The 13,787-nt window shown below is 37.1% G+C and overlaps 2 protein-coding genes across 2 annotated transcripts; both read left to right on the top strand.

The window, feature by feature from the left end:
- Positions 1–35: 35 nt before the first annotated feature.
- On the top strand, positions 36–4,140 carry LOC116295922 (eukaryotic translation initiation factor 3 subunit I). Its single transcript, XM_031703880.1, has 8 exons — positions 36–147; positions 615–795; positions 1,172–1,375; positions 1,921–2,048; positions 2,316–2,429; positions 2,815–2,904; positions 3,357–3,523; positions 4,033–4,140. Exons 1-8 carry the CDS (start codon positions 145–147, stop codon positions 4,112–4,114), a joined length of 969 nt encoding a protein of 322 aa, XP_031559740.1. The 5' UTR covers positions 36–144; the 3' UTR covers positions 4,115–4,140.
- Positions 4,141–5,131: 991 nt separating this feature from the next.
- On the top strand, positions 5,132–13,331 carry LOC116295913 (serine/threonine-protein kinase Chk2). Its single transcript, XM_031703867.2, has 15 exons — positions 5,132–5,401; positions 6,188–6,312; positions 7,309–7,355; positions 7,472–7,506; positions 7,635–7,700; positions 7,783–7,838; positions 7,971–8,011; positions 9,435–9,747; positions 10,383–10,421; positions 10,653–10,700; positions 10,836–10,999; positions 11,518–11,633; positions 12,013–12,098; positions 12,204–12,281; positions 12,855–13,331. Exons 1-15 carry the CDS (start codon positions 5,188–5,190, stop codon positions 12,879–12,881), a joined length of 1,455 nt encoding a protein of 484 aa, XP_031559727.1. The 5' UTR covers positions 5,132–5,187; the 3' UTR covers positions 12,882–13,331.
- The last annotated feature ends 456 nt before the right edge of the window (positions 13,332–13,787 follow it).

Below are 13,787 nucleotides of genomic sequence, written 5' to 3'. Positions count from 1 at the left end.
GGTCTAATGGAAACGCTGCTGGTCAAAAGGAACGACGTGCTCATTCCTATAAAACGTGATTCGTGGATATGCGAATTTTCGGATAATTTGCCGGAAAAAAATCGTCTTTTTACAAAGATACGGCAGTCAAATCTAGATTAAAACATGGTAAGAGTTTTATTGATGATTCTTTTTTGAAACTGAATCGCTATATTTTGCCTCTGTGCTGAAGTTCTATTCAAAATCGTGTTTTTTCTCCTTGACAAACGACTCTTGACTCACGGCACTGAAGTTTTTACTGTAATGATCATTCGATCTAAAAACACGTGAAGATTGATTTTCTTGATAATATTCAATTCCTAAGCCACAGAATGATAATTTTTTGTACAAGAATCGCAATGGAAGGGTGATCAACAAAGTCTTGACTCTAGTGTTAGCATTTTGTAGTGAAAGTTGGGACATTTCAATCTCACATTAATTTTGCTTCTTTTTGATTCCAACAAGATGTGGTGTTTTAGATTTAAGATTCATTGGCTTTATAAATGTTTAGTTATTCTCATTCATTGTTTTGAATATACACAAATTATATTGCTCTTGTATGTGTGGAAAATAAAAACCTTTGAACCTTCATACAGAAACCTATCGTACTCCATGGACATGAGAGGTCCATCACTCTCATCAAATACAATCGCATGGGGGATCTTCTGTTCTCATCTGGAAAAGACACCAAACCAAACGTCTGGTATTCTCTGAATGGTGAAAGACTCGGCACATATAATGGTCATGGTGGTGCTGTGTGGTGCTTTGACATCAACTGTATCCTTGTTTAATGTAAAAGGTTTATAGGAAGGGGAATTACTAAATGTTTTTTATTGATCTCTAGTGTAATGGCCTAGTGTAATGCTTCTTAGTAAGAACATGTTGCATTCTGGTCTAGCTTGGGTGAAAAGTAATAAAATGAAAACAACTATATTTAATGAGTCAAAGGCATTTTTTATCTAGCCTATTTTTTTCCTCATTGTTCTCTCCAAGACCTAAGAAAGTACTTTTTATGTTGCTGTTTGAAATAAAACTAGTAAAGTATACCAGTCTTCAGTCTTACAGACTCTAATAGAATTATTTGTCTGACATTTCCTGAAGATCCCTTCCTAGCTCTTTAAACCTTTTGTATCCTTAACTTAACAACAATCAGGGGAGTCGACAAAATTCGCATCCGGAGCAGCTGATAACAGTTTGCGATTATGGGACTGTGAACTGGGAAAGACTATTTCAAAATTTGAAACATCGACAGCAGTCAGGACGTGTAACTTTTCATACTGTGGAAACAAAATTGTGTTTACGACAGACAAGCAAATGGGTCATGACTGCCATATGATAATGCTTGATATCAGACAAGGTTAGTCATGTGTAATTGTTTTACAGTTCCATTCAATGACCACGAATAATAGTTCCTAGCCGAGGCTGGAGTTTCCGAGCATAGCAAAACTACACTATGTTTATCATGCGTGGTAACTCCAGCCTCAGCTAGGAACTATTATTCTTGGTCACTGAATGGAGCTGTAAAATGGAGTATTCTCTATTGCTCAGGGTAAACCTCAATTGTGTAATTAGGTCTGTAATTAAGGGATAAGATCTAATGATATTTCAAGAGTTTGATTAAAAGTGGATTGGATTGTGATTTTTGTCAGGGGAGAAAAATTGGAGAATCTTGAGAAAACCCCTTGAAGCACAAGAAAGAACCAACTGGAAGCTCTATTCACATATGGATTTGTGTCTGGGAATCAAACCTGGGTTGCACTAGTGAGAGCCAAGTCCTCTTACCAATACTTCTCTAAACATCTGTTACTCTGGCCAATCAAAGCAAAGGATGATGCAATGTTTACTAATACTATTTCACCATTAGACTGAAAAGCCTTAATGTGAGTTTTTCTTCTCTTGCAGATTTTAACACACCAGTGTTTAGCATTCCAGTTCCTCATTCCAAAGTCACATCATCTATCTGGGGACCTCTAGATGACATGATTATCACAGGGCATGACAATGGAGAACTTATCCAATGGGACACAAAGGTATGACATTTTATGAATTTTATTTGTAAAGTTTTATATATATTTTTGGTAGAGAGGGGAGGGTGATGGGACCCTTCCCTAGGTTCCTCCAGCCCTATCCTCTTCAAAGAAGTGAAAACTCCCTTATAGACTCAATGGAGGGAGTAAGTTGAAGGGGTCTCCTGACACCAATTTTTTTAATCATCAACTTAGTCTCAATGCTCTTTGCACTCTCAACAGTCCTTTCCTTTTACCTAAATCTTCATTTCTGTCTCTTATCTTCTGCAGTCAGGGGAAAAACTTTACAACAATGTTCAGGATCATAGCAAGGCTATAAATGATATTCAGATGTACAAAGATGGTACTATGTTTGTAACAGCATCCAAAGACACTACTGCCAAGGTTAGATCTTAATAAATATCATTTATTATTAATTTATATTTAAAATAAGAGTCCATCTTTAATCGCCTCCCCCTACATGTCAAGGATGCCAACAAAAAAAGAATTATACATCATACCAGAAGGATTCTGAACTGAATCTGGACATATAGAGCCTAGCAGTGTGCAGGCCGTTTGTCATAGTCTTTCCTGTAGCTCAGTGGTAGAGCATCCAACCGGCATCTGGAAGGTCATGGGTTCGATTCCTATAAGGGGACTATGATTTTTTTCCGAGTTCCTTTCAACTAGTGACAAATAATAAATTATTTCCATAAAAAAAGATTTAGTTTGACTGGAAACCAATTGAAGTTAATTTGTGTTTGATGATTTTGAATTGCATTTGTTGCAGTTGTTTGACACTAATACCCTTAATCACTTGAAGACCTACAAGACTGAGAGACCAGTCAACTCAGCTGCATTATCGCCCATCAAGAATCATGTAAGGACCTGGTTTGCTTAATATAAAAACATGGAATTTCAGACTCAATAGACCTTGCCTGGAATTGCTTTAGTGACTATGAATTGTACCTGATAAATACAGTAAATGTATGAACACATCAAGTCCAACCTTGTTTTGGAGCCATTGTTTTGTGCTCACTCAATTGAATTTTTGAAAGGACTACTCGACTACTGTCGTGGGCTATTTATGTAACATGTGCCAGTAAAACCATTGGACATATGGGTTTCAAAAAATGTCAGATTCTGCAAATAGTTTTGGAACCAAAAGAACTGGGAATCTTTGGTTTAGTCATACTGGTTTTTTTTTTTTTTTTTTTTGTTCTTTTGAAAAATCAAAAAAATGTCAAAGATTGAGAGAATGACATGCATTACTTTTACTAAATTGACTTTGCAAAAATAGTAAAATTAGATAAACTTTTTTTCTGTATTCAGGTTTGCATAGGTGGTGGCCAAGAAGCCATGGAGGTCACCACAACCTCCACAAGAATAGGGAAGTTTGATGCTCGGTTTTACCATACTATTTTCGAGGAAGAGATTGGCAGAGTAAAAGGTCATTTTGGGCCAATCAACAGTCTTGCCTTTCATCCAGATGGTCGAAGGTAAGGATAACTCAACACCATGTACATAATGTTTTCATTCCTACGCACTGACTGAGACAACATTCATAACATGGAAATCATACACTACCATTAAATCAGTTTATTTGAAGGTATCAAACAATTTATTTGATTACAAGTAACGATAGTCTATTGCCCAATTTCCATGTCATGAATGCTTTTTTGATCAGTGTGTAGCAATGAGAACAGTAGTAATATTATTCACTGGCAAGTTACAGCTTGTAACATTGCCATTGGGCCTATCTCCAGTGTAATATAATCCATACAGCACAGCTGTCATCACAGCACCAAAAAACAATACAAGCTTTAAAATCTTATGGAGCAAGTCACAATAGATATAACAAAAGACAAGCATGAATTATATTACACTGGAGGTCACCTGGCCTTTGGCACCATTGCTACCATACCACCAACATGGCCACTATGTCTTTGACTCTCTTGAAAATGCTTGCAAACCATTTAATTCTTATCTCGTTTTGTTTTGTTTACAGCTACAGCAGTGGAGGTGAAGATGGTTATGTACGAATACATGTCTTTGACCCCTCATATTATGAGTTAGAGTTTGAGAGTTAAGCTAATAAACATAAATTCAAAACTAATTTCAGTTTTTTTTTGGTTGTTATTCTAGTGTTAGGACTAAAGTTTACAATATGAGTGGCCATGTTGTATCTGCAAACAGCATATTATTTTCAATAACGTCAAATGCTTTTCATCTACAATTGGCTGACTTGTCCCCAGTCATCTCTCTTATGAATGCAAAGGGAAGAGGAAGAGACGTCATCTCTCTTCTTTCCCCCTTCCCTTGACCCTTTGTAAGCGCTCTTAAGATAAGAGATGACTGGGGATGAGTCAGTACAATTGACCTAATTCACTATGACGTCACTGCTTGTTTATGTCGGGGATAGAATCGCCAAATCCAATAGAAAATTCAACTAAATTTGCTCCTAGCGAAACAGTTTAATCTAGAATGGCCTGGTTTTCAGATATAATATGTGTTAATATGTACTAAAAAATATTCTGAGCGTTTGCTGGCTATTCTACTTCTCTTCGTGGAATGATACGGGATTTAGAACAATTTTTGGTTAGTTTGCATTGATTTGACCCCGTCCGATGACCATGATCCTTTGCGTTTAAACAATAGATTGTTGAATATTGTTTTGATGTGATGTCATAGTGAAGGAGGGCAATTGGTGAGAAACATGGGTGGTGTGGTTGTTTTTTGGTTCTCTCCCTTGATTCAAGAGTTTTTCTCTGCATTCTCCAGTTTTCCTCCCTCCTTAAAAATCAACTTCTAAATTGAGCTTTCATCTAGTGATTGTCCCATGTTTTGACACAACAGCTGAAGCTGGAAGAATTTCCAACAGATACAGTGCTTGGGCTTCCTGTGCTTTCTTAAAGGATTTTTTCTCCCTTCGCAAAACCTACCAACAAACTAAATCCAATTCAAGCTTTGAGTTAGTTTTGCACTGACTTTGATCAAACCAGGGGTTCTTTCAGAGTATTGATAAAATTTGAAGGCTGCCACTCTATAACCCTCCCGACCCCTGTCACTGAGACTTGATTACTCCCACAATCCTTTTCGTTATTCCCGGGGTCTTGCTTCAGAAGTTTGTGAAGGTTCATGAGAACATACCGTAAATACCGGTATGAGTGCACCAACAACTTCTTCCAGTAGTGGCGATCCAAGCTCACACTCTTCTTCTTCCCAAAGTCAAAGCCAATCCGTCCCATCTACTCTTGACACTGTGTCTACACAAGACGTTGTCGATGGACTTGACGATGGTCTTGTGGAGACTGAACAAAATGTTCCTCAACCTTGGGGTCGATTATATCCTATTGGAAAAGGCTTCAAGCTATTCGGTAAGATAGAGATGTCCAGTGTTTAATCTAGACTTTAATGATAGAGGTTTGGTCTTGGACTGAGATCCTTTCTGCTTGAGCTGAAGCCAAGTTTTTACGAGTCAATGTGCTGTCAAGCACATGGTACGAAACGTGTATAAGCTCGCCTTACTCAAGCTTATTTTATCATTGAATTTTATTAGATTGTAAGGAATGAGAAGCTAAGTATTTTTTAACACTGCTTGTGTGGCGTGCAATGTCGCTGAGATTTGGAGGAAGTGTTTTCAAGGCTTTTTTAAGACTAGTGTTTTTGTTTTGAGAAGATTTGACAAGAAACCCCCTGGGGACTGGGAGTGGGGACGGAAAGCAAAATTTCATGAGGAAGCTAAGGCTCATTAGTATGTATGTGTTGTCGTACAATCTCTTTTAACGATTCTCATTGGCTACCTCTTTTTCATTGATATGTCCTGATCAAGCCGAACATTTTTCAGGACTCCTTTTGACTAGCAACTGACTGTAACTACTCTAATGTTTTTTTTTACCTTGAAACAGAGTGAAGGCTTTTAACTTGTGAAAAAAAATGTTGCATGCTAAATCAATAAAGTTATTTATTTAAATTTACTTATATTTTATAAACTGACTTATCAATATTTCTTGATTGCAGTATAGCGAAGCGAAGCTTCCCCTGGGGAAACATTGAGACTCTAAGGAAAACAAAACCATCTCCCTCATGACCAGTTCAAATTCAAACCTGTAAACATTTGCAGGGGCCACATGCGATCTTTAAGCACCTATTTTTTTGTGTAGAGCTGTATGATGATGACTATTCTTTTGGTCGTGGGTCCATGAACAAAATGCAGTTTGATTCAAGAGATTTTCAAAATAACCCTCACTACCAAGCATTAAGTACAAAACATTACAAGCTTTATAGGGTAGGTACAGGTCTCTAACAGACTATAGATATCATAATTTAATCATGATTTTAGAAGCTTGGTGCTATTGATATGTAGTTAACAATGGGTATAGGAAGGGTCTGACAGTGATAGACCAAAGGAGCAGACACATGGTATTGCAATATTGTGTACAACAAGATTTTTGCAGTATTTGTCCACCTCTGAAACTTGTCACACAACATTTTATATTGCCCACAACATTTGAGTTAAATTACGCTCTACTTCTGCAACATGCCACTGCATGCAACAAATTTCATCATGTGAAAACAGCTGCAATGTTGTTTGCAATATTTTGACATTTTTAGCCAATCAGATTGCACTATAATGAAAACTGCTGACCCAAATTCTTAGTATAGCAGGCATGGTTATCAAAGGAAGAGACCATATTGGAATGATATTGCATGATTTTGTTGTGTGTTACTATACCCCAATTTAAATTCGTTGGATGCATCATTGCCCACTGTGTCCAATGTGCGCTAAGGGGAAGGCCCCATGCAGGGTTCCTAATTTTGAGTTTCAACAGCTATATATACAGGGCTGTCAACTCTCCTGGATAAAGCGGGAGTCTCCAGATTTTGGACCGTGTCTCCCGGTCTCCAGATTAGAGTATCAAATCTCCCGGATAATCCCCGAAGCTGACCATTTCTTGTCTTGTGAGACTAGACTTTCACAACCATAAAATTCCAATTATTTCATGTTGTTTGTGTTATTTTATATCGCTAACAAAATCAAAACGTTCCTCATGAACTGTTCTTGCAAGCAGGCCATTGTAATATAAGTGATAATCTGATTGGTCAGAAATAAACCAATCGCATCAAATGTTACAAAGCGAAAGACGTCTTTTCGCGCGCTTTTTGACGCGCTGTGACGTCATGTCCCTTCCCTATCAATTCTCCAGATTTGAATATCTTGGGGGTTGACAGCCCTGTATATATATGTAGTACTGATTGGATCTTATTGTTGAACTTCTTTTAGGAAAAGAATAATAGTGGATCATATGACATGTTTTTGACAGATTTAAGGTATATAACTCTAGTTAACATTAGTTAACATTAACATTTCATATTGAGTTTCCCAATACTATGAATCACCATTAGTTTAATAAAGAATATTTAAATTTTTGTATTCTTTTTTTTAGTTCTAATGGAACATTTCTGAATGGAGAAAAAATTGGTATGGAATTATGGTAGAGAATATTTTGTCAGTTTTGTTGAAGACCTAATTTAATCATTATATTGAAACACTTTATAAAAGTTAAAGTTACTCTAGTACTTAATCCTAATCATGATATTTTTGATTAGGTCGAAACCAAACCCATGTTATACATAATAATGATGAAATCAGTCTGTCAGTATTATCAAACAAGGGTAAGTATTATTAGATATAAGATATTACGATTCATTTATTGGGTTACAATTTATGCCTTTGCTACGATTGTTACCTTTCCAGCATACATCTTTCAAGAGCTGGGAAAAGCAACTCAGGATTTAGAGACCCTCCCTGAGGTGAGGACCTTTAAGTTTGGAATTAACAATGTGAAGAAATAAGTAGTTGTTATTTAAGACCATTATTAAATGAAGAATTTTCATTCACAAACTTGAACCTCAAGTTGTCATTTTTGTCCTTTATATTTCTAGGGCTTCAAATCTAAATATATCTTGTCAAAAGTGTTGGGCAGGTAAGTCAATTCTTTTGTATGCAGGCAATGTACAGGATCTGGGTTTTGTGGTACAGTTTGTTCCCTTGTGTTGGAAATATGTGGGGTGTTGGTAGAGTATTGGTAGGGAAAGGTGGTACGAAGGGTGTTGGTAGGGTAGGGTGTTGATAGGGTGTCAGTGGGTAGGGTGTCAGTAGGGTACTGATAGGGTATCAGGAGGTTGTTGGTAGAGTGTCAGGCAGTTATTGGTAGGGTGTCAGTAGGTTGTTGGTAGGGAGTCAGTAGGGTGTTTGTAGGGTAGAGGATTAATAGGGTGCTGATAGGGTATCAGGAGGTTGTTGGTAGAGTGTCAGGCAGTTGTTGGTAGGGTGTCAGTAGGTTGTTGGTAGGGAGTCAGTAGAGTGTTGGTAGGGTAGGGCATTAATAGGGTGCTGATAGAGTATCAAAAGGTTGTTGGTAGGGTATCAGTAGGTTGTTGGCAGGGTGTCAGTAGGTTGTTGGTAGGGAGTCAGTAGGGTGTTTCTGGGGTAGGGGATTAATAGGGTGCTAATAGGGTATCAGTAGGTTGTTGGCAGGGTGTCAGTAGGTTGTTGGTAGGGATCGAGTCAGTAGGGTGTTGGTAGGGTAGGGCATTGATAGGGTGCTGATAGGGTATCAGAAGGTTGTTGGTAGGGAGTCAGTAGGGTGTTTCTGGGGTAGGGGATTAATAGGGTGCTAATAGGGTATCAGTAGGTTGTTGGCAGGGTGTCAGTAGGTTGTTGGTAGGGATCGAGTCAGTAGGGTGTTGGTAGGGTAGGGCATTGATAGGGTGCTGATAGGGTATCAGAAGGTTGTTGGTAGGGAGTCAGTAGGGTGTTTCTGGGGTAGGGGATTAATAGGGTGCTAATAGGGTATCAGTAGGTTGTTGGCAGGGTGTCAGTAGGTTGTTGGTAGGGATCGAGTCAGTAGGGTGTTGGTAGGGTAGGGCATTGATAGGGTGCTGATAGGGTATCAGTAGGTTGTTGGTAGGGAGTCAGTAGGGTGTTTCTGGGGTAGGGGATTAATAGGGTGCTAATAGGGTATCAGTAGGTTGTTGGCAGGGTGTCAGTAGGTTGTTGGTAGGTTTCGAGTCAGTAGGGTGTTGGTAGGGTAGGGCATTGATAGGGTGCTGATAGGGTATCAGAAGGTTGTTGGTAGGGTTATCAGTAAGGTGTTGGTTAAGATGTCAATAGGGTTTTCAATAAAGTTTTGGTAATGTAGGGCAATTTATTACAGTATAAGGTGTTGGTAAAGTGTTAGTAGATTATTTTTGTGTCAGGGTATTTGAGTAGACTAGCAACATGGTTAACACATGGTTGGTTATTGGCTGTTAACCTACTAGCAACAACTTTTGGATCTCATTCTTTACATAAAATATTATTTGTTATTTCTAAACATAATTACATACATTTTCCTAATCTTGTAGAGGTGCATGTGGAGAGGTTCGGTTATGTTTCACCAAAGGCAACTGTTCAAGACATGCTGTCAAAATTATAAGCAAAAAGCAGTTCTCAGTCAGCACACAGGCAGCATCTACCAAAGATGAAGTAGAAATTCTCAAAGCTTTAGATCATCCAACGATCATCAAGATAGAAGATGTATTCGAGACTCCAGATAACCTCTACATTGTCTTGGAATTAGTTGAAGGTGGTGAACTGTTTGACAGGATCAAAAACCAAAGACGAATTGAGGAGAATTGTGTTAAATTACTTTTTTACCAAATTTTCATTTCTGTCAAGGTAAGGGGATGCAGTAAGGGAATTGTCTGAGATATTGCTTGCACTGGGAAATCACACCATGTGTCTACCCTTGCAACTATGGTGGCAGTGTCACGAAAGTAGAACTTGTTTCTACTTCTGCAATGCAGCAGGCGCACAGGTGGTTACAGGGTACGTCACACATAATAATTGCATGGGTGGACACGGTGTGATTTCCCCATTGCAAGCAACATCGTAGGCAACATCGTATGCGAATAGTTCAGACTCAGACAATAGTGAACCAATCACTGTTGCAGCAGTTTTCCCAATTGAATTTAAATCTTGTTCCACAAACAACTACACAGTACAGTATCTGTTTTAGAGAGTACTACAAGGATTACGAGGCAATTCTCTATTCTTTTCACAGGACTGTAAACTATTGAAACAATATACAATCAATTTTTTGCAATCAGAGTTTTAGATTCTGAGATATTCTAGATTATTTGTCAAGCTTGTGGGACATAGCAATGTTCAGTGTTATGGATTATCTTCCCTTGAAATACTTATGTATACAATCAGTAATTCTAGTAACTAGTATTTTGGTCTACTAAGAAGTGAGTATTATTTGGACTTATTTATACCTACATGTAAATAAACATGCTGTTGTTATTTCACAGTACCTTCATGACAAAGGGATTACACATAGAGACTTGAAGGTCAGTGTTTGCTTATTTTATTGCCTTATGTAACTTGGTAGATAACATCTCATCAACCACCATAATACTTTTTTTTAATTTACCTGCATGTTATTCTATGCCATCAACATAATAGTATGATATGAAAGCAAATCTTTGGTAATCAATCAATGGCTTGCTTAACACAAATCTTAAATGTGTTGTATGCTGATAAATCCCTATATAAAGTCAACTTATACTTTTATTTTTCAGCCTGAAAATGTTTTGTTAGCATCAGACAAGGATGACACATTAATCAAGGTATCTTCAATGCAGGGGGGGGGATTTTACTTGTGTTTTGTTTAGAAAGGCTTACCTGAAATAGCATGTACCAAAGGACAGGAAAAAAGGATTTGTTTCTTGTGATTTTAACCCTTCATCTTGTTAATCTAACAGGTCACTGATTTTGGACTATCAAAGATGGTTGGAGAGCAAAGTCTGATGAAGACTTTGTGCGGCACACCAAGCTACTTGGCACCAGAAGTCCTGGCTTCCTCAGGACAAGGGGGTTATTCGAAAGCTGTTGACTGCTGGAGTCTTGGAGTTATGCTCTTTGTCTGGTGATTATTTAGAAAAAATATAACATGTTTAGACAAAAACTTATTATTGTAAAACTTTAGTATGAGGGAAATATGTTTTGAGCCTTTGATGGCCAGTTTTAACAGTGTGAATATTGTCAGGGATCATAATTATGTTTCTTGTGTCATGTATTTTCATGCAAGAAGATCTCTGCAAAATACACTTTTGACATTTTACCACCGATTTCATTAGTATGCACCCTTCGACATGCATTTTGTACTTTGCACTTGGTTACAGACATCAAAGAAGCCGGGTTTGGTAAATTCGATATTTAAGATTAACAGAAAACTAAACTATTAGCTTAAAAGTCTAGATTTGTGTCTGGCGAGGATAGGTAGCAATGAAATCAGTGATAATGCATCCCAGAGTTGTGCTCACTTCAAGTTTGCTGACAAGCAGTTCATGTGTTGGTTGACCTAATGAATTGCCATCTCTGACTGTGGTTGGTATCTCATTTATTTGTTTAGTAGGTCAACCTCTAAACTGTTGTATTTTCCAGTCTTGCAGGCTATCCACCATTCAGTGATGAAATAAAACCCTTCACTCTAACACAGCAGATATGTCAAGGGCTGTATAAATTCCATAAGGTCTACTGGGATCCCATAAGTGATGAAGGTATGCCACTCTCTAACTGCATAATTTGTTGCTAACTCATTATTAAATAACTATTGATAGTAATATATTGATATTATATATTAACCATGATCGGCAATGACTCCCCATATTTTACAATAAAAAATAGTCCCCTTCACAGTTCTCTGCGCCATCTTGAAAGGTAATGGGGACGGTGGTGACGTTGCAATGATGGAGACATAAATAATTATCCTAAGAGTTTAAAGGAGTTCTCTATTATTCTAAAGCCACCTCACATTGACGCACAGGCATGGTTGCCTTTCAAAATGCCACAGGGAACTCTGAAGGGGACTGTTATCGATAGTTATTTTTCTTTAATTTTGGAGTCATTTTTCGAATTGCTACTCCTATTTCCCTACAGCAAAAGATCTTGTTAAGAAGTTACTAACAGTAAAAGCTGATGAAAGAATCACAGTGGATGAAGCCCTGAAACATCCATGGCTACAGGTATACTGCTAAAGTTTAAATTCTGTCTTTAATTTGTTTAATTTCTGTGGCCCACACACCCACTACAGGCACTGCACTGATTGATTGATTGATTGATATCACCAGGATGATGAAGTTATCTCAAAAGCAAAGAAGATAATGTTTCCATCTGGAGAGGACAGTATGCTTCCTCCTCATTCCCGAGTGAGTAATATCTATCAGAGCAGATTTTTCCTTTGCCAAACTTTCAGTTGAGCCATTTGAGGCTTATGTGTACTGCAATGCATGTCTATACCACGAGCTGGCATTGACCTAATCCATTTGGGCATAGTATTTTGCCCATTTCAGACCACATGTCATTCTCTCGAGAATACGATTCCTTGTTCGAGTTGTATCCAAATTCATGTGTCTTCTAATGTACAACTGTTAAACAAAGAAATATTACTCTAGGGAATGACACATGGTTGAAATGGGAAAACAGTAGATTAGGTCTATTTGCTAACATAGCATTGTAATGTTAGTTTGCCAACCATTATCACAATAGTTCTTGTCACATTCATTTGTTTCGTCAGTGAATCTATCTCTGGTTGGCATAATAATGACAATAGCTAATGTTACAGTAACTAGCACTTTTGTGGTTATAGCACAACATACCTGTTATCAACTTCATATCAAGCACGAGAAGTGTATTAATGATAATTTTGTAGTTAAGTGAAATGTTAAAGAGGATCTTATAAAGTTTTAAACTGACTAATTTTTTAAACGTTGTTTTTACAGGCACCAAAGAGAGCAAAACTGTCATAATACTAGTTATCACATGGAAAATATTATCATATTAAATCATTTTTCATTTTTATTATACAAGCTGGTATTGTGATACATGAAGACTAGGTGAACATGATAAATGTCTGCCAGATCAAACCAAAAAGTGAACTAACAGTGAGTTATCTAGGGGGAAAGAGTAGAAAAGGAAGACAGTTATTTTCGATTTTCTTAAAATAGTAGATCATCAAAAAGTGGGATCATGTGTTGTAAAAAATGCTATATTTTAATCTAATTTTATTTTTCTTATCAAGCGAATCAAGCACAATTTTCATTAAATATTCAAGAGCAATTAGCATTAATCCAATTGCAAATCAATTATACCAAAATACAGCAATTTTTACAATCCATGACCCCACTTTATAGATACTTATGAGTAGTGGTCAATTTTTGTCTGACCTGTAGATTTGAAATAAACTTTGCAAAAATGTTTTGTTTGTGATTCTTGTTTTTTGTTGTTTTTTTTTTTGTTTTTTGTTGTTTTTTTTCTTCAAATAAATAAATAAATATGATTTACCTTATAGGGGTTTTTCCATATTAATTTTGAAAATAATTATTAAAGGGGATTTGGGATTTCTAAAATGACATTGACCAGCTACCCCACATCCCAACCTACCCCCCTCTTCCCGTTCGTTCTCCAAGGCTGTCAAAACTAAAGCCTTTCTTTTTCATGTCATAATTTTCTAATTAGTTGAAAAGCGTTTTATTCCTTGGTAATTTAGAGACTTATTTATACAGGGTTAGCACACATTACTCAGAATAATTCACAAATATCAACGGTAAAGTAAAGAATGCACAACTTCAACAATAGTATACAAAACACTTTGAAATGCCACCGACTGGAATGCGTGGATATTAAAAGTAATTCTTTACGAAATCGAGGATATA

Source organism: Actinia tenebrosa, unplaced genomic scaffold, assembly GCF_029948245.1.
Source record: "Actinia tenebrosa isolate PJP-AT-01 unplaced genomic scaffold, QUT_ActTen_1.0 PGA_scaffold1__47_contigs__length_23844297, whole genome shotgun sequence".
Taxonomy (NCBI): domain Eukaryota; kingdom Metazoa; phylum Cnidaria; class Anthozoa; order Actiniaria; family Actiniidae; genus Actinia; species Actinia tenebrosa.
This window is presented reverse-complemented; position numbering and strand designations above follow the sequence as displayed.